The sequence below is a fragment of the Mycteria americana genome, chromosome 15 (genome assembly GCF_035582795.1).
Source record: "Mycteria americana isolate JAX WOST 10 ecotype Jacksonville Zoo and Gardens chromosome 15, USCA_MyAme_1.0, whole genome shotgun sequence".
NCBI classification, from domain to species: Eukaryota; Metazoa; Chordata; class Aves; order Ciconiiformes; family Ciconiidae; genus Mycteria; species Mycteria americana.
The window spans coordinates 5716795-5736229 of record NC_134379.1 but is presented as its reverse complement, the minus strand read 5'-3'; the positions used below and the strand labels follow the sequence as shown (position 1 = coordinate 5736229).

General features: G+C 50.6%; 1 protein-coding gene across 2 annotated transcripts in view; it reads right to left on the bottom strand.

The window, feature by feature from the left end:
- Positions 1-9: 9 nt before the first annotated feature.
- Positions 10-19435, bottom strand: part of SSH2 (slingshot protein phosphatase 2) — a 103183-nt gene continuing 83757 nt past the window's right edge. For both annotated transcript variants that reach the window (XM_075518050.1, XM_075518051.1), the window contains 5 exons: positions 17015-17061; positions 15386-15532; positions 12820-13020; positions 7701-8544; positions 10-6407 (listed from right to left, as the gene is read on the bottom strand). In XM_075518050.1, coding sequence (XP_075374165.1) covers positions 4419-6407; positions 7701-8544; positions 12820-13020; positions 15386-15532; positions 17015-17061 — 3228 coding nt within the window. In that variant the 3' untranslated portion in view covers positions 10-4418. The remainder of the gene's footprint in view (positions 6408-7700; positions 8545-12819; positions 13021-15385; positions 15533-17014; positions 17062-19435) is intronic.

Sequence of the window (19435 nt, the reverse complement as noted above, 5' to 3'; positions counted from 1 at the left end):
AGCATGCCCGTGTCCTCTTCAAAATAAAACTTTATTCATTCAGTAACAAGAACATTGAATCTGCACATCAGTGCACAAGTTCACATTTAAAAACAGCTGAGCACATCGGTCATAAAGTCTTTAGAGGGAAAGGGGACGATCCCAGCCACCAAGGAAGATCCAGGAGGGGCAGACAGAAGCGCTCCCCTCCCCGGTTTGCAACTCCACCGCCAGCCGTCCCTGAGGGCTCACGCTCCAGCACGCAGTGCGGCCGGACTGCCCGGCCCTGGGGCGATCCCTACAAACCAGCGCACGGACGTTAGATCTCCATACAGGAAAATAAAAGGCACTGGCACCTGCTTTTGTGCCAACAGAGATGTCTGCAGTGCGGGCAGGCTGTTAGCACCTCTGGCGGCACTGCCGGAGGGGTGACCGAGAGCCCTCTGCCCAGCCCAGACCCCTCCGGTGCCAGGCCAGCGCCCGCCTCCACCCCACGCCAGCAAGGGCTCAGGGGGTCCCTCCCTTAGGGAGAAACGGGGGGGTTCGCCTGGAGCTAGGACCAGATTAAGGCAGGACGCACTGCGACGGGAGCAGGGGACCTGCGGCGGGTACAGCGTCCTCCTGCCACTGGGCTGGGAGAGCTGTGGGCCCTCCGAGCCCCGGGCAGGTGCAGTGCCCCAGCACCCACGCCGATTCCCAGCACCCTGCTCCTCCCAGGAGGTCCTCAGAGCAGCCGGAGCTGGGATGGGATACCTTCCACCAGGCCTTTGCTGGCAGAGGGACACGGAGCTAATCCCTGCCCCGTTTAACATCCAAGCGAGCCAGAAGCGGCATCACCTCCTGCCACCCGCTGGGACCGTGCCCCCAGGAAAGGGCCAAAAAGGGAGAGATTTGTACATGTCACAACTTCTCAAGCAGACCGGACACACGCACACACGCACACACACCATCGAGTGCAACAGAACGCAGTGTAAAAACCAGTTTCACGCACACGCTATCCGTTTGTGCAAGGCTCACACGTTACAGTACAGCTGGAGGTCGGGCGGGCAAGGGGGGAGGCGATGGCTGAGATATTGTACAGGAGTCAATGTAAACAATAAAGCGTCCTCCGAGAGGGCTTTGCAAGAGACCAAAAGAACAGTTGCTTTGTACAAAAATGCCCTTAAAACAACACGTTTCTCCTAAAACCCCCTCTATCAGCGAGGCTTGTCAGCTGCCGAGCGCTCTGGAGGTGCTGCTCCCTGCGGGTCACAAGAAGCTCTCGGGGGGTGGCCACAGGGACCAGGAGGGAGCTACCACCCCCCCATGAGCCACCAGCATGGAGAAAGGACAACTGTCCCCAGGCAGAGACCTCTGATGCCAGGGGCTTGGTGGCTTCATTGCCCAGACACTGGCCAAGGAGGACCCAGGACCCCTGGAGAGCTGCATGCAACACGCCCCTCCAGCCCGTTCCCCTTTCTGCCGTCCAGGTCAGAGCCTCCAGACCTCCAAGGCCTTCATAACTCTGCAAGAGAACCACCTTCCCCGACTCCCTCCGCCTGTCCACAGGCTTCCCAGAGAAAAACCAGCTGCGCTGGGCCAGAGCAGAGGACAAGGGGACAGCAAAGCACCTCCCTGCCAGGGCCTTTGCCCCTTCGCTGCTCTCCCCAGCTGAAGTACCCGGACAGCAGCAGAGTATTGGAAGGAAGCAGCATTTCTGGTCTGCATGGAAGAGCCTTCCTATAGGGCATTTCTCCTGAGATCAAGCCGGGCAAAGAAACCTGATCCCCTTCCTCCTCCTCCTCCCTTCTCAAGGGAACAAATTATACACAGGGCTTTCCCCTCCCAAGCAGATCCTTGTCACCAGGACATGTTGCCAGCCAAGCATGCTCCCTCCAACACAGGGCAAGCTTGGTGGCACCCCATCCCTTCCGCACACGGAGGGGCAGGCGGACATGTCCTTGGGGTCAGGAACAGTGCGGGAGGCAAGGACTGAAATCGTCCTTCACAAGATGACATGAGCCACTTGGCCTTTCCACACTGCCTGCCCAGCTCCGAAACCAGCTGGAACTGGCTAGGAGAAGCCAAATGTCTTTCAGCGTCCCAAAGAAGCATCTGGCCTCTCAGGCCAGGGACTTGGGTGACTTCTAGTGACCGAAATGGCCTGGGATGACATGCTATGTGACCCAAGACAGGGCCCTGCTGGGCTACTTCAGGCTGTGCTCCAGCCTGCAGCTAGCACGGGTGACAATCCCTCCCCAGCAGAGCTCAAGCTCCTCGGAAGGGGAGGGACGAACTGCACGCTGCTGCTGGAGAAGGACAGACACGCTCACGGCCCCACGCCCGGGCTGCAGGCACGCAGGCTCTGCAAGGCAGTGCGGGAGGATCCTTGGGAGCTACAGGAGGTGGGATTAGCTTGCAAACTGCTAGGCTATCCTCTGCTGCTGGCTGCGGGCAAGCTGGGGGGTTATGGACACCCCTTCCCCAGGGCAGACGCATGCTGCTTCCCAATACTCCACAGCGCTCCGGTGCCCTGCGCTCCTCTCCAGCTCAAGCTGAGCTTGTCCCATCAGCGAGCACAAGGCTCTGCAGCATTAGTGCTGCTTTCTAGGCACGGCCTTGTCTGCTGCTCCTCCTCCCACACCGCATCCTCGCCCTGCTGGGCTTTCAGCAGCTGGAGCCATTCTGCATCTTCTCTCCGCTTTGCTCCTCCCCGGAGGGCAGGTCTGGGCCAGAGCCAAGCACCAGCTCAGACACGCTCTTCTGCCACAGGACTGCAGACAGGACCCAGAGCTCTCCTGCAACCGCCAAGGGCCTTTCTCTCTGCTCCTACAGCACACATAGAATTTGCTGATATGCACGGCTGGAAATGAGGAGCTTTGATTTAGCCAAACTGCTTGGGAACCATAAAATTAATTTGCTGAAATTTGGAGCAGACCCTTCAAACGCAGGGTCCCTGGGGAAGCAAGAACCTGCAGAATGGCTCGGAGCGGCCGACTGCTTTCCACGTCCGACTGGCACTTCTGAAACCCAGCTTCAACGGGGAGGGAGACGAGCAGATATGCAGTCCCCCTCCCGCAGTGGGGTAACGGGGGTTCACGCAGGACTGGAGGAGAAGGGACACATTTGGCAAAGGCTGGCATCGAGGCTCACTTTTGGAAAGGGAAGACAGCTTACAATGTCAAATCCACTCCCATTTTTGTGCAGATTACAATGAACAGCACTGAGTTTGAGTAAGGTGGTTTTGTTTTCCAGTTTACAGAATGCAGTCTTGCCCTTTTTTTTTTTTTAAAAAAAAAAAAAACAAACAAAAAACCAAAAAAACACCAAAAAGCCCAACAAAAACATAGAAACAACAAAAAAAAAATCTATATAAATACCATATATACAATTTAGGCAAAAAAAGAAAAAACTTCCAGAAAAGATCTTTCCTCCGGGTTGAGTGTTAGGAGTGACAGCAGAGAGGACAAAGCTTTGCATTCAGTAGGGGCAATACGTCGTGTAACAATCATAACAGCCTCTAGGTTTGGGAGCGACCAGAAGTGCCCGTGAGCATGGCAGAGGGGAGAGGAAAACTCAGGCAGCACAAGACAAGAACAGCTTTTGGGCGGAGGGGAGGCAGCAGGAGGGCAGAGGATAGATGATATGGCCATGAACTTGGAAGGCCCACAGCAGTATTCAAGTAATGGGAGGGTTAAAACCCTAATGAGGTGTTTGTTTTAAAAGAACACTCTGGCTTTGGGGGCTCTCCTCCTCTCACCCCCTGGTCTGGGGCAGCCGAGGAGAGGTGAGCTTGGCAGCTCGTGGAGGAGCTCTGCTCCACCTCACCGCAAAATGGGGGGCTCTGCAGGACCCACACCGGGAGGGGAGCACTGATCCCGGTGCCAGGCTGCCCAGGGTTTTCAGAGCATCCGTCGGGAGGATTTTAACCCTGTGCCCTCCTTTTGGGGATGCAGCAGCCGAACCGAGCCCGGGGGGGTTTGTCCTGAAGTGGAGTTCCAGTTTGCAGAAATAAAAGAAAGGCCAAACAAAGGGACCTTGGCACAGCCTTCACATTTACGGGGGCTCTCACCCCAACAACTGCCCAGCACCATTTTGAGGCATGGGGAAAATTCAAGTTAGGAACTAGGACCTGGTTCTAAGCAACACTCCACCTTGCTGAAGCAAGCCAACATAAATTTTCAGATGATAAAGGTGTTCTTTTAAAACAAACTAACAAAAAAAAAAAAAAGAGGATTTTGAGGTTATCTGAGTTAAAAAACTTAAAAAAAACCCAAACAGTCCTGCAGTCAGAGTCACACACAGAAGAACCAACCCACACCTACATGCGCCAGGAACAGTAAAATGACAATATATATAAAATTAACCAATAAAGTGCATGTTCCTTATATTACACCTGCCCCTTGCGTGAATGCAACACCACGGGTTCTCAGTAAGAAATCACAGCCGAGGGCTCAGGATCACATAGTATTGTAGAGGGGATTGGTTGTCCGCTTTTTATCATTGGTCTTTCTGAGCCTCCTCAGAGGGTGAGTTCTCCCGTGCTGCTGCCGGGGTGCGACAGCCAGACCTTGAGCTGGAGACAAGGAGTCCAGGACCTGCACCTGGAGCAGCGGAGGACCCTCCTCAGAGCTAGTCCACGTCGGATCTGTGCTGGAAAACAAACTCTGCTGGCTGGAGCCGCACTCTTTGGCGTACTGAGCTAGCGGCCTCTCCACTGGCTTGCTCTGGGCAATGCACTCCGCTGTTCTGAGCTGTTCCACAAAATGCCTAGCGGGCTCTGGGGAGGAAAGGCGATGCTTTCCGCACACGCTTTCCGAGTCCCTCTCCAACCTCCCCCTGCGAAAACCTCGACCGAGGGCAACGCAGGTGAGAAGCACCGGGTTGGCATTGGAAGAGGCCAACTCCCTCTCGGATAAGTCGTCCTTGGAGAGGTCCAGGCAGTCCAGTTTGGCCAAGGATGCCGATCGTTTCATGTGGGAGGGTGTGGTGAGCCCCGCATGCCGGATCCGAGCCTCTATCTCCTTCGCTCGCTGCTTGACCAACCCAGGGCTGTTGCTGCGCTCCTCCATGCTGTGGCTGCTGGAGCTGTGAGGGAGGCTGTAGCACAGGAAAGAGATGTCCAGAAGGTCCATGTTTTCAGCACGTTGGCTGGTGAAGTCCTCGCCGCTCAGCTGCCTCGAGGTGCCGGCACCCCCCCTGCAGAGAGGCTTGGGGCTGTCCCTGAATGGGAGAGTCGTGTCTCCCTCAATGCCACGTGGCGTGACCAGCTCATCGTCTGTACCTGTGCTCTGCTCAGTGACACCTTCCAGGTGAATTACGTAGGGGTAGGAAGAGCGATCTAGGCTGGCTGAAGGCGTAGAGGTCACCTGGGCAGAGGGGGAAGCAGCACCGAGGTGAACAGATAACCCACCACCTTCCTTGCTGGGGCTGCCCACAGTGAAGGTGGTCTGCTTGTGTACCGCGTGCTCTGGCAGCGAGAGATTTACCAGCGCCAGAGCTCTGAGACAAGTCGGTGCCTTCTCCGAGCACAATGAAGGGTTCAAGTTTTCATCTAAAGACGGGAGGGCTGCAGCCAGCCCGCCCTGCTCACAGCTTGCGTCAGGGCGCTCTGCAGACTTGACTGTGGGAGTGTATTCGATGATTTCAATTCTCTTTGGGAGGAGGGAGGGCAGGGATGGCTCCTCCGTCCCATCAAATGAGACCACTGTTCTGCACTCTTGTGCCGTTCCCTCCTGCCCCGGGCTGGGCTCTGCAGGCAGGGACTCCTGTGCAGAGGAGGCGAGGGGCACAGGCAGGTGTCTGCCTGCAGGCAGCTCTGCCCCGGGAGGCAGCAGCAGCTCCTCAGCACCTGGACCCCGCACCTTGTCACCCTCCGGAGCCAGCTCCAGGGGCGGCTCCTCGCTCTTCCCTCGCGGCAGGAGCTCGGCAGCTGGAGAGTCGTTCCTGGAGTTCTTGCGGGTCGGTAAGATGCAGACTGGGGACACGTGCTGGTGCTCTTGCTCCTGTCTCAAGCGCTCCTCAAACTCCAGGGTGGCTCGCCGGACGGAGCCAGGGCACCACTTAGGCTCAGGGCTGATGGAGCCACGAGGCTCTTGCTGCTCCCCCACAGGGCTGCTTTCCTCCAGGTCTGATTTACCAGAAGATGGCTGCAGGGAGGGGGCAGCTTCTTGCTCAGCTTGCAGAGGGCCCTTCTCCTTTTCCTGGTGTCCAGCACAGGTTCCTTCACTCTGTTCCACCCTTTCCGATGCCCAAATCGCCTCCACTGGCAGGTCATGCACTGTGTTCCTCTTTGGTGTCTGGGTGAGGTTGGCTGAACCCTCCTTCTGCTGGGCAGGTCCTGCTCCCTGGTTGATTGACTCAATCTCTGTGATAATTTCCTTCACAGAAATGGCATTTTCCGAGTGGGATCTTGTGAGCTGGCCTGCACTAGGCAGCTCAGGGACCTCCTGCAACACAGAAACAGGAAAATTACAAAATGGATCAGCTGTGCTGACACAGAGCAAATGGCAGCGGCTTGAAAGAAATAGGGGTGCACATCCCCAAAGGAACAAAAAGCGCACGTGCCAGTGTGTGGGGATAGACTACAAGTGCCGTGATCACTAACGTGGAAGCATTATTGTCTCTGGGACTGCATTTAACATATTCCAGGCTGGATTTTCACCCAGACTGAGATTTAAGAACTTTTATTTAATTGCCACGAATTCCAAGGGAAATTTAGCCTTTTTTTTTTTTTTTTTAAATAAAGTCCAGTTAACAAAAAAAATCCTAATGCTGCTAAAAGTGCAGTTTTGAACTGAAAACGTGGAAGATTCTGCCCACGTACGGGAGCAAACAGAAGTACAGCATGAAGAATGACCGAGCGTCGAAATGCTCTGGTTTCCCAGAGGAAAATGGCCAGAGAAGCTCCCCCATCGGCACAGAGGCTCTTTCTGCCAAATCACTGGAGAGAGCGTTGGCCTATTATATCTAGAAGAGCCTTATTGCCTCACATGGAGATGGAAAAGATTCAAGCAATGCAGCGTGGAATTTAAACGAGAGGCTCCCCGAAAATGATGGCCCCGGACATCATCAATCCCTGTGAGAGCCCTGGAGGGTGGAAAGCAATTATAAGAGAAAGGTACCTCAATTCAGAGGTTACTAAATTTTGTCAGGAACATCTCTCTACTGAGGAGAGAGGTGAGCCATGATGTGCCTGATCCCATCACCCCGGGCCTGGACAGGCTCATTCTCTTCCTCCAGCAGTGAAAGCTCTGCATCTGCCTTGATTTACTATCCCAATGCTGGTGCTTCCCAACCAGGGAAAGGTGCCAGTTTTGTCCCACTCTTTGGCAGATTTCTCAAGTCAGATAAATATCCGCGCGGGTTTGGGATGCTGGCTGGCCTTGGCTGTTCAGGGTGCAGCTGCATTAGTGGGTCAAGTCCCACCTATCTGCTCTCCTGATGCAAAACTCCAAAATAAGTTTCTCATGAGAACAGCACAGCAGGTCAGGTCAAGGTCGACTCAGCCAGTGCCCTGCCACTGCCAGCAAACAGATGTTTAAGGAAAAAGTGTAGAAAAGGGCAAGTACCTAAAAGTGAAGAAAAGGGGAAGCATCTAGCAATCCCTCCCCAAACAGCTACCCTGTTCAGTGAAAGCCAGGACTAGAAAATCCCCTGTCCACAGCAACCTCACAGCAAGAGAACTACCCACAGACAAGTTTGAGCAGCAGTTCCTAAAAAACCAAGCAAGTTATTTTAACCTTTTGTTGTTCTTCATCTGTGGAAGAGTCATCCGATGCCTGAGGAGAGTTTCCAGAGCTGTTCCTTCGAGCATCTGCACCCCCGTCTGCAGCAGGTGGCACTTCCAGCACGGAGACCCTGGAGACCCCGTTCCTTCCACTCCCTTGCTCCTCCGTCCTGGAATGGGAGCAGGTGCGCGACCGGCTCTCCTGGGAAAGCTCCACAAATTTCTCCAAAGCACTGAAGAAATCAATCCTGTCTGTACTGAGGTCCGTCACTTTGGGCTGGGGATTCTGTTGGAGACTCAGGGAATTTTGGTTTGGGGATTGGGGAAAGTCTTTTAAGCACGAAGTGAATTCTTCCATGGGAACCAAGTGCACGTTCATATCAGGCTTAAGGGCATCTTTTTCTAGATCATCCACTGTCAAATCAGGAAACTCTGTTATTTCCAAGGGGTGCTGGAGTTGCATTAAGGCCTCAGAAGCATGGCAGTTATCAGGGGGGACAGAGTCTACACAACATCCTGCTGTACAGCCATTGATATTGTTCAGGTTCAGCTTGTCCTCCATCTGCTCAGCATGCAAGTCTCGACATGTAAACTCTAGGTGGATCCTCCTCTCCTTCACACACGTCTCCTCAATCATGTTTGCATCCTCTGGGAGCTGCTGTTCCCTGTCTAGCTCAGCTGAGTAGATGGGAGACATCGGCTGCTGGTTGTCGTTGGTCTTGGTCTCCGAGATCTGGTCGGCCGAGGTGGTGATCTCCTTCTTGTTCAGCTCCAGCCCAGACTTGCAGATGGGCTCGTGATGGTCCGAGAGGTCACTGTCTGAGTGCGAGCGCCACAGTTTATTATGTCGCTGTTTGCTGTGGGGAAGAAAGGCAGATGAAAACATTGAGTAGTGTTTTCACATACCAGGGCCAGACCCACCTTGTTGTAAGAGGATGCAACCTACATGAAAAACCGTGCCAAATACTGCAGTCATTGACCACAACTGCAGCTTCACCTAAACAGTTCAGGGCCAAACCTGCTGCTGGAGAAGTTGATCCAATAATAAGCCACTTTCCAGTAGCTAAATCCCACTGCACTGTTCCGCTCCACACACACGTATTCCCGAGCAGTATTTTATCAGTCTACTCAACAAATGAAACATTTAACCAACTACAGAATTTGGTCCTTTCTCAGCCAGCAAGTACTCTTCCATTTGCTAGCAGGTGAGCAATGGCCAGAAGAGTCAGGGTCCCTAGTCCTGGATGGTGGACACAGAATGAAATCCCATTTCCCTTGTGGCTCCTTCTTTGAATAGCTTCAGTGATCAATAACTGTGCTCTGGTAACCAAGGGGGTGGGGTGAGTGGGTGTGGGTGAAACACAGAAGACATCCTCAACACTCAACAAGCAGCCCAAAACACCACCTGCCTTTCACAGGAAGGAAGCTCAAGAGTTCTCCAGCTCTTGGAAAGCCCCTTTAGGAAGGTCTGAGCAGTCACAAGGCCAAGCAACTGCCAGTGGCATTGCACCATCTTCCTTATCTCCACCTGCCAAAAAACCCAGCCCGTGCCCCCGGGCTTACAGAGAGCAAAGGAGGCAACTTCTCGCAGTGAAACCACACCAGCTAGCCATGTCTGCAAGGGCTTTGCTGAGTGACCACGGCCACAGGGCTGTGCTTCCACCGTTTGCCCCTAGGAGGAGAGCAGATACCACAGAAAGGTCCTTGGATCTGCAGGAGACCTTGCAAAACCTCTCCAGTCCCTTGCTAGCAGGCGCTCCCAGACACATCCATTGGCTGCAGTAAGTTAATTAACAGATGCTGTTGAACTAATTACAATGTACCAGTTTAATTTTGGGTGCCCAACAGCTAAGGAAAATAATCCATCACGGATTTAGCTTTATAACCCCATAATCAGCTACAACCTTCATGTATGACACAGGGCAGAATCAGGTCTTTTCAGAGGAGAGGAGAGTCAAGACTAGAGGCCAAAGGCATTGCTCTGTGGTGTGCGTGCTCTGTCTCTAATGGGTTTTGGAGCAAAGTTTGACACTGGCAGCAGAACCAGGCTTGTCCGTGAGGCAGGTTGTTGCTGAGGCTCTGTATGGGATGCCAAACATTGCCCATGTCTCTGCTCACGTAACCTGGGGAGAAGTTGTTGATGCTTTCTGAGGGCACTTCCCGACCTGGTGCTTCAGTGCTCAAATCCAGCACTCTGCTGCACAACTGATTTTGAAAGTCAAAATTACCCTTGTGCATGAACAAACCAAACTTGCCTAGCACGGCCTTGATCTGAGAAGCAAAACAGATGTCAACAACCACTGGGAGAGGTGTATTTATTAACTTTTAATCTCACACCTCCTCCAGTCTTACAACCTGCAAGAGGTGCTAAAAGCAGGGTCAAAGAACAGGAGCCCACATCCCTTCCTAGAGCCCACAGCCACCTCTTGACCCTTCTGGGCAGCGTTCCCGGCGCTGGGGAGAACGGCCCACAGCAGCCCAGGCGTTCGGTGTGCCAGGCACAGCACAAGGTCTGGGGGCAGCACCAGGGCTGGCCAGCTTGTGTCCGCAGCAGCCTTGGACCAGGAGCCCCCCGCACCTCCCACCACGCTGCAGCCAGCTCTCCAGGCTCCGGTGTAAAACTACTGCTGTTGATTCACAAGTTACACAAGGCACAGGGGATCCCAAACACACTTTTTCTGTAACTTATCCGTAACTAATAAAAGAAATAGGGCTGGCTCAGCCTTTCTGTGTCTCAGAGGGAGGGGACAGTTTAACTAACCCCAGGAAGTATGACAGTCCCAAAGAGCAAAAACACGCTTGTTGTTGTGACTAAAAGCAGGCAGGGGATTTTCATTTTACAGCTGGAAAACATATCCCAGTTGCTGTAAGCCCAACACAAAACCGTAACTAGATAGTGCGAGCACATGGCTGCCCTCACATACCTTCCCTCTGAAACTGGAGCAGTCACATGAGCGTGAATCTGTTGAGTTTTTTGTTTTTGTTTTTTTACCTGTCCTGGAATACCGCAGCAATAAACAAGGCAGCCAGAGGCCAAAGCTAAATATCACAGAGAAGAAAGAGGAGAAAAAGCAGTTCGGAGCTGAGAAAGGAACCACATAAAGAGGGACCATTTCTGCAGTACAGAGAGGCCATTCCTTGCTTCAGTGAAGCTTCGCTTACTGCAGGCTTTTTAGTCCTACACACAGAGATGTAATGCACTGCTCTTGCATTTTTTAAAGCCTCACGAGTAATCCCATTCGTGCCATTGTATGGGGACTTGCAGAGTAGGTCAGGAGCAGTGGTGTGCTTAAGTGGGAGGGGAGCCACATGCCATATAAATGACGGCAGCAAGAAAGATTTTACCTCCTGAAAAATAAATTACCGGAAGACAGGAAAAAAAGAAATATCCTTAACCAAAATGTTTGTACAGGGTGGCTTTGCAGGTGTGCCACCAACTACCAGACTAACAGATTACCTAAACCAACTGCAGGACTGAGGGCTTGAAGATGTGATATACCAGCTGCTACCAGCCCAGGGCTCCTCACAGGCGTTCACCAACCTGTTGCAAAGGGTGTTGGCATGCTTTTCCCATCTGAAAAGCTTCTTTTCCTCCATCCAGTCTACCCCAGTGAGATCTAATTTCCCAGTCTGCCCAATACTACATAGCACAGCACACCAGTCAGGTCACCTCTAGCTCAGAGTTAAGCACTGACCTTTATTAACCGGTGCCAGCAGCACATTTGGTGTCACACAAGGCACCAAAGGCAGGTGTGCTGTCTGTCTCAAAGGATTTCAGTCCAGAAGAGCACAATTTCTTAAAATATCTGTTCCACTGTGATCTATCCTGAGACTCGATACTACTTGGCTGCTTTTCAGAGAGAGAGAGAGGGTCATTATGGCAGTCAACGTTTGGGGAGCAGGGGGAGAGCAAAACAGGCATGGGAAGAGGTGGGGGACAAAGATCCTGTGGGTGTACCTGATCAGGGAATAAGCTGGGAGGAGCCCTCAGGTTGCTCATCTGTGCGGAGAGGGAAAGAGGAAGCACACTTCAGTGACAAAAGGAGCTTACATCAGGGATTTGGTGTAAAAATGGGGAATCCAGACCTGGCCCAGCAGCAGAGATAGCCAGACTGCTGGGAGCAGGTGGAGAGCAAAGGAGGAATGATAAGTCATTAGCACAGAAAAACGGAAGAGAGGTCTTCACAAGTGGATAGGACAGACCCAAAGGGACAAAACCAAGCAGAGGAGAGAGGTGAGAAGTGTGTCCTAAAGAGAGCACATGAGTACCTGAGTTGCTGTAAAGAACAGCATAAGGCAGGCACCTTTCAACAGCACCAAGAAGCTATGAAAGACTTACTTTGGTCAAAACACGCTAAGAGCCACCTCCTGTGGCAGGAGGCTCAGCTTGGGTAATTCTGCTTGCTTCAGACCTGCTCCCTGGCAAAGCACACCAGGATCCTAAACAAAATACCGTAATCTCGTGAAACACAAAGTATCACTACCTCCTTCCAGCTGATCACGTGAAGACATTGCTTAACACAGCTTACAGGCGGATTTCTCAGAAACATGCAATATTTATGTCTTTTTGCTAATCAGGTGATAGGCTTGAGATTACAACACACTTGCCCATACCCAGGCCCAGCTCCAGACCAGCCTCAGGACTCCCTGCAGGAATAAACACCGCTGTTGCAATGCACAGAACATCCTGTCCCCTCCCCTAACACCAACACTTACCGAAGGGATCTAAATAAAACCAGACCAGCTGCTGAGGAGGGGCATGTTCAACAGGGAACTGTAAGGCTGAGATGGAGACAAAGCGAGTTCCCTGCCAAGTGATGTTACAAGCAACAGGGACATCATTTATCTCTGCTGGAGTCTGCACGGCTCTGAATGCTGCATTCGGATGGCAGTTCACGGGATGCTACTCTCCAAAAAACAGCCATCCTAGAAGCCAAACAGCCTCCTAAAAAACTCTTTATTACACCCATTTTCCCAGGCTCAGCTGAGATAACCCATGAAAACAGAGCGCTATCTTTCCCAAGACAATCATGAGCATAATGCAGTGATGGAAGTTCTAATTAAAATAATGGAGTCAATCATTTAAGCGCTATGCCTTAACACAGGTAATCCAGGTCATTCCTTCCACTCACCTGGCCAGTAGGATCCCTTGGTATTCCTCCAGCTGCCGCATAAAGCTGGGGTTGGGCTTGGTGACGGTGCGCCGTTCCTTCACGTAGTCATAAGCCCTGTCCAGGTTCCAGCCATACTCCTTCATGGCATAGGCAATCACCGTGGACGCTGAGCGGCTCACTCCCATCTTGCAGTGCACCAGGCACTTAGAACCATTTTTCCTGAAGCGGGAGAAGGACAAAAGAGGATCATTAAATAGAAAACACAGCCTCTGAGAAGCTTAAGAAAATAGCAACTTCTTTACCAGAGCATTATCAAACACTTTCAACACTGTGGCCACAGTTGAAGTCTGGGATGTGATCTGATAATCCAATTTACAAACTGGAGCAAGACACACAAAGAAAGTGAAGAACAAGGTCTTAATATTCTTAACAGATTTTGTTACAACAGCTCTTCTGAAGCTTTTATCACAAAGCGAACAAACATCGGTTGTTTGCAGAGATTCATGAAGACTGCTACAGACGAATATGGTATCTTTGAACTCAGCCCAAATGGCCCACTGGTATCAAGCAGTATTCCAAATAAAAAGAGTATCTATCACACAAATGTGGTGCCACAGTCTAGGAACATATCCCTGGAAGATACTGAGCAGTTCAGGGCAGCCCCTAGCACAGAGATGTTGTTCTACTGCAAACTTTTGATGGCATATTATTAGGTTTGGCAATTGGCTGGACAAGACCAACATTGCTTTAGTCAGGTGTTTGAAACCCTACCTAGCCTCCATCTACATCTCTTAAGACACCAGTAGGTGCAAATCCAGCCAAAATCCCCATGGACCAACCTGGCAGATTTTTATTGATACCACTATTTCTTAGGACTGTCTGTAGGTAGAAAGCTCACCCTCCCTGCTCTGTTTGTAACAGTCCTTCACCTTGGTACCTGTCCAAACACAAGCGAGTGAAAAAGATGACCTCCCCATGGCTGGAGGCAGAGACCTCAAATGATGGCTGCAGTGCAGCGCCCTGCTGCAATCAGATGGAAGATCCTTTGGTTTTAATCCGTTTTTTCTTATTGAAAGCAAAGCAAACACTGCTTTCAAGTGCAATGAGCAGCTACTCTGCTTGGCGAGACTGGTACAGAGCCTGAAAGGGCAGCCAGCACTCTGCTCCAAGGAATTAAAACACATTTGTCTGCCATGAAATACAAGGAGGAAGGCTATGGCCCTTCTTTGTGAACTCCGTGCACTGGGCACGGAGCAGGCTGAGAGAACTTGAGTTTGGCACCTTTAATTTCCCCCTTCAAGCACTAGGTTTTCTGGATTGCCAGCCATGTGAAGTTCCCACAGGACAAACCAGGAGGCCACAGAGCACACACAGTCACGTGCCTCGACAAGCTCAGACCTCAGCTGCTCACAGCTCTCTGAGCCTGTACCTGCATCCACGCTCCCCAGACACTCAGAGATGTCTGCACTGCCTGGGGTATACTGGGCTATAGCAGCCTTTAGGCTGCTCTAAGACTTTCTCAACTTTCCAAATCAAGTTAGTCAAAACTTTGCAATGCTTTTGGTGATTAAAAAAAACCCCAAACACAACAAGCAGACAGGGCAAAGAAGGGGGTACAGTAATTGCCCCAATTTGGAAGATTATTAATTTACATCGCCTCATACACAGTACTGAGGCCCAATCGTTTAAACCCCAATGGAAAATATTCTGGGCAGGAGCATACTTCTGAGGATGACAACAATTCAAAATCAATACTTAAGGGAATACAATGCTGTCTTTTAGAGAAACCATCTTAAGTAAGTCTTGAGCCATACTCAAACAAGTCAGCTTTTAAAGGCTATGAGAAATTGCAAGCACCAGCTACAGTTAAGAGATGACAGACTTCTATAACGGAAATAATACTTCAAAGGCAACATGTGCCAATCTGCTTTCTGACCAGTTTTCCCTTAAGAAGGCTGCTGAATTAACTGGAGACAGCTCATATAACTGGGATGCAGTTCTTTGCAGTAAAAAGGCCCTACTTTCAGCACCCCCTATCAGATTACTCACTGTAACTGACAGCTCAGAGACCTACACAGGCATTTACTCCTATTAAAGGGAAGGGTTTGCTCTGGAGCATTACACTACAAGAAATCACTTCCAGACTGTGGGCTTCATTATACAACCTCACAATGCAGGGAAGAGCTTATGTTTGTGTTTGGCTTATAAGGTTTTGCTTCTTTATTTTGTTAAACCCTGCTCAATTTGTTACTGCCCTTTCTTCCCACCAGCACCTCTGCAGATCCATTGCATTTCCTAAGCAGCAGGCAAACGGTTAGCTCTCTAGTACTGGAATGATCTCCTCCACTGTTTGCCTGGACTGCAGCTGGGCAGAAACCCCTCACTAGTCCTACCTTGCTCCTTGTACAAGCACCCGCAAGAATGGAAATTTGTGGAAAGCCACTAACACTCAGAAACTACAAAATGAAAATCCTTTGATCCTAGGTAGGCAAGGAAGAAAAGTAGTTAAGAAAATCAGTAGGAAAATATAAAATACTTAGTATACATCTTCTACATGTGTTTGTTCTGTTCTGAACAGACTTACTTTGCCTTGGAGATGAATTTGTAGGTGTCATTCCAATAAGCCAGAAGATCCGTTGCTTCTTCGTCATACACCCGAATATTATGGTATTCGAAGAGCCCAGGAAAGAAGTTATCTATCTCTCGAGTCACATTCAAAATATACCGCACCCTGCATGGAAACAGACAGCAGATAAAAATGCAGAGTGTGCAGAACACAGCAAGTTCAGGGAGGTATCACAGCTGCTTTGGTAACACAACAGCCTTGCCTTGCGAGTGGCAAAACTCAAAGCATTTGAAGTTGCAGTCTTGAACGGACGTCCTTGGAAACCAGGACTTAATGCAAAGAAGCAGCGGCTAACACAGACAAAAGGTTTTGCTGAGCAATTTAGAGCCTAGCCTCTGATAAAAGGGCTCTATCCATACTGGATAGAAACTTCCTCTACAGTATTTCAGGTTACACTGCTTGCCCACCGTCTCTCTGTTCTAAGTGTTAGCAACACTTGTGTCACAGGAGCTCCTGCAAAGACTGTTCAATTAGTGTTCGGACACTTTCTCAAAGCCCCTTTGTGAATCTCTCCTCCTGCTGCACCAACAACATGGGAAGATTGAAGGCATAAGCTTGTCAGCAACACCATAGTTAAACAAATGCATAAAATAACTACAGAGAGATGTAACAGACAATGAGCCACTGGGGAGGATTTATTTCTTATCCCTAAATTTTCTGGAAAGGAAACTGTTAGAAAAAGCATATGGTATTTATGTACACTACATCCAGTATTTTTAGCCCTGAGGGTTACTTGTAAAATGCTTATGAACTGCACTCATGCTGGGATATCAGACAGAACAAGAACACCGCAAGGGAGTGACATCCCTTTTCCCTAGCAGGTACGAGATCGCTGGCAGTCAAGTACGACCTGTCTGACCCAAGGAAAATGCAGAAGACCCTGAGCTGAATGAGGAGAGTAATTTTTTTCCAGGCTGATTCTCCAAGATACAGAAGTATGCTATCAATTCAATTCAGCACAGTGATTAGTTTTTTCCACTGGATTGGCACAAATAAGACAAACCCATAAATAATGATTTAATTGCAAAATCTTGGTGCTTAGATCCACCTGGCCTAGACAAAGGGCACTCTAAGCTTAAGCCTGAAAGGCAGAAAGGGCAGGAGACAGAGGAACCCATCAGTGCTAAGCCCGAGACCTAAAGGACTTTACTTCCTACTGGGCCCCACTCAAAGCAACAAATGCTCTTTTACATATTTTCCTTCCTGCCGCAGTCCGGAGGTCCAGACTCCAAAGCGCCTCTGTAATCGTGAGACCTCAGTCCAGAACAACGGGCTGGAGCAGAGGGCACAGAGCCAACTACACAGCATCCAGTTAAGTAATTGTAGCTTTTTGCTACTTATAGGTATGAGATTGCTGGCTTCCTTTGTTCGCCAAGGGGATGTCAGTCAAGGTCAGGGAACAAGATTCTTTTACTTTAGGGTGCCTGTTTGTGGGACGCAGAGTTTGGAGGAAGCAAGAGCTTGTTCAGATCTGCAAACCCTTTAGTAAGACTCAGGTTACACAGCAGGTATGGAGTAGAGTTTGTTGCATAGACAAGTGTTGAGGCCAGGCTCTTGCTTTTAAGCTGATGGCCTGAAGCTACTTACCCTCTGTTCTGCAAGTCTTCCAAATTGGAGGCGTTCCATTCCGAGCCCTGCGGGGAAAACATGCAAAGGGACAAATCAGCCAGAAGGAAGGCATGGCCAGACAACTGGAGGAGGGAGGGACTGTCACCAGTGAACTGGAGGAGTAAGCTGGCCAGGCAAGTGTTGGAGAGCAGGGGGTCTTTTGAGTAAAGGGGTACACAGAAGAGTGGCAACAGGGCCGATGCTCAGCACTTTATCTTGCCCCATTAACCAGATGTATTCTGAAGCAACAGGCAGCTCTGCAAAGCAGGAGCCCAGCACCATACGCTGGCACTTCCTGCAAACCGCTGACAAAACAACCTCAGCTACGATGAGACCACTCCACCCTTTCCCTGGAGGCTGCTGCCAGCTCTACCCCACAGAAGAGAGACTGCCTGCATTTAAAAACCATCCAGGTGCTCTTTATACATGATACACCCATCTCACACATCAAAGGCAGCAACACCGTAAGCTCACTTGGGTTACACCTCTTTTCCCCATGTTGAAAGCCCGTGTGAGGAGAGAAACACACACATTTAACCCTGGCTAGCTAACCCTCTTCTCTGCAGCACACACAGGGCCTCCAAGCTGCTTGCTTCCTGCTCCAACACATAAACCCTGACTGAGGACAAAACCGCTCAGGCAAAGGCTTCCTTCAAAAATTGAGGTGCACAAGCTATCTGCTTCCCTGCCTTAAAATAGCTCCTAAATAGAAAGACGGTTCAGATGAAGGAGTAAGCAAGAGGGACCCAGGCAGCACGACCATCACCAGCAGAACAGCACTGCTCATGGCTGCTCCCACAGCACAGGCTTACCCATCGCCCCAGGGCCAGGAGAGGCACAGCCAGGACGAGTCGGCCCTAGAAGCATATCCACCGCCTGCCTGCAAACCCCATCATCCTGAGAGTGAGAACCTCCCAGTCTTGCAGAAGCAGCAGTGTCCACCCAGAGGATGGGCTGCTGCTTGCCCCAGAAAGCGTGCACAGGCAGCCCGTGTCTGAGATGGGGGAGCTCCAAGAGCTCTGACTCGGGCACGCACTTGCATCCATGACAGCGCTTGCAGAAAAGTCCTGAGCACTCACAGCCTGCATCTAGATGTACACACACAGGAAAGGGCTTCGTTACTATTCTGGTAGCTACTGGGGACAAGTCTGTTGTCTTGTCTTGACGCTGCAGGAATACAACAAACAAAAAGCAGCTGTTTCTTCCCAAACTGAAATCATCATAATGAGGACACCATTCAAGGGTTCAGCACAGACTCTGAATCTCAAGCAGAATAAAGGGGCAAACATTCCATGCCACGGTAGCCCAGATTTCAACAGAATCCATTGCCTTCAGCCACAGATCAGGTCAATCCCAGCAAAGTCCAGAGCTGTGCACAATCTGAAGGAGGACTATGGAGGCTCTTGCTATTCCGTATCTTCCAACAAACATATTTTGATCCTCGCCGTATTTACCCTAGCCCCCCAGACTTATTAGCTTCATTTTGTCTCTTTCTGGCCAAGGAAGAATTTAATTCAGGTCTGGGAACCACCAGGTTCCACAGGTATGGAGAACAACGCTGCAATGGTGAAAGCCTTTTCTCCTGTCCTTTGATCCACAATCACCAACATCATCAGGTCTCCTATTTCCTGCTTAGTTATTTTAGCACTCCCTAAGTGGGATCCCACAGGGCTCTTGCCTCCACCTGGAAGGCAACAGCTCCATGCCTTCCAGAGACTTTACTGTACGACTTTGCCTTGCAGTATACACGCTCCTGAATTAAGCTGGTGCCCAGCCCCAGCAGCACTGCTCCTCACCGCAGAGAGCTGCTTTGCAAATACCTCTATTCCACACATTAGCCACAGCTCTTCTCTTTGGTGCTGCCTGCAAGCCTTGTTTTAAAAGTCTTGTTCCCAATTAAATGCACTCAGAACCAAGACTCCAAGCCCTGCAGCAGACCAAACTGCCTGTACTGCTTTTGACTAGCACTGTAAGCCTGTAACAGTCTCTCTCTCTCTCTGGAAAACACATAGTCTGCAAAAAAAAAAAATCCATTACATCGTAGGTACTTTAAGTTTCCTGGCTCTACCCCACCACAATTTCTTGGGAGCGCTCATATTAACATACACCATCCCTTCTGAGCCACACCACTAAGCTCCAGGAGACTGGGAGAGGCCCTCTCCATTTGGAAAGACCAGCTGGTCCAAGAGGAATGGCTTTGTTTAAAGTTGAGCCAACCTCATAGGCCAGACAGCCCAACCAAACCTGTGTCCACTGCTTCAGGGCTGGGAAATCCAGCGGAGTGCTGATTCACCAGAAGGAGGTGCCGTAATTAGACAGGCCCCAGCAGCAATGAAAGGCAACTAAGCAAGCAAAACATTAAAAGGCGAAACATTTATGTTTCCTTAAGTGACTTATCTA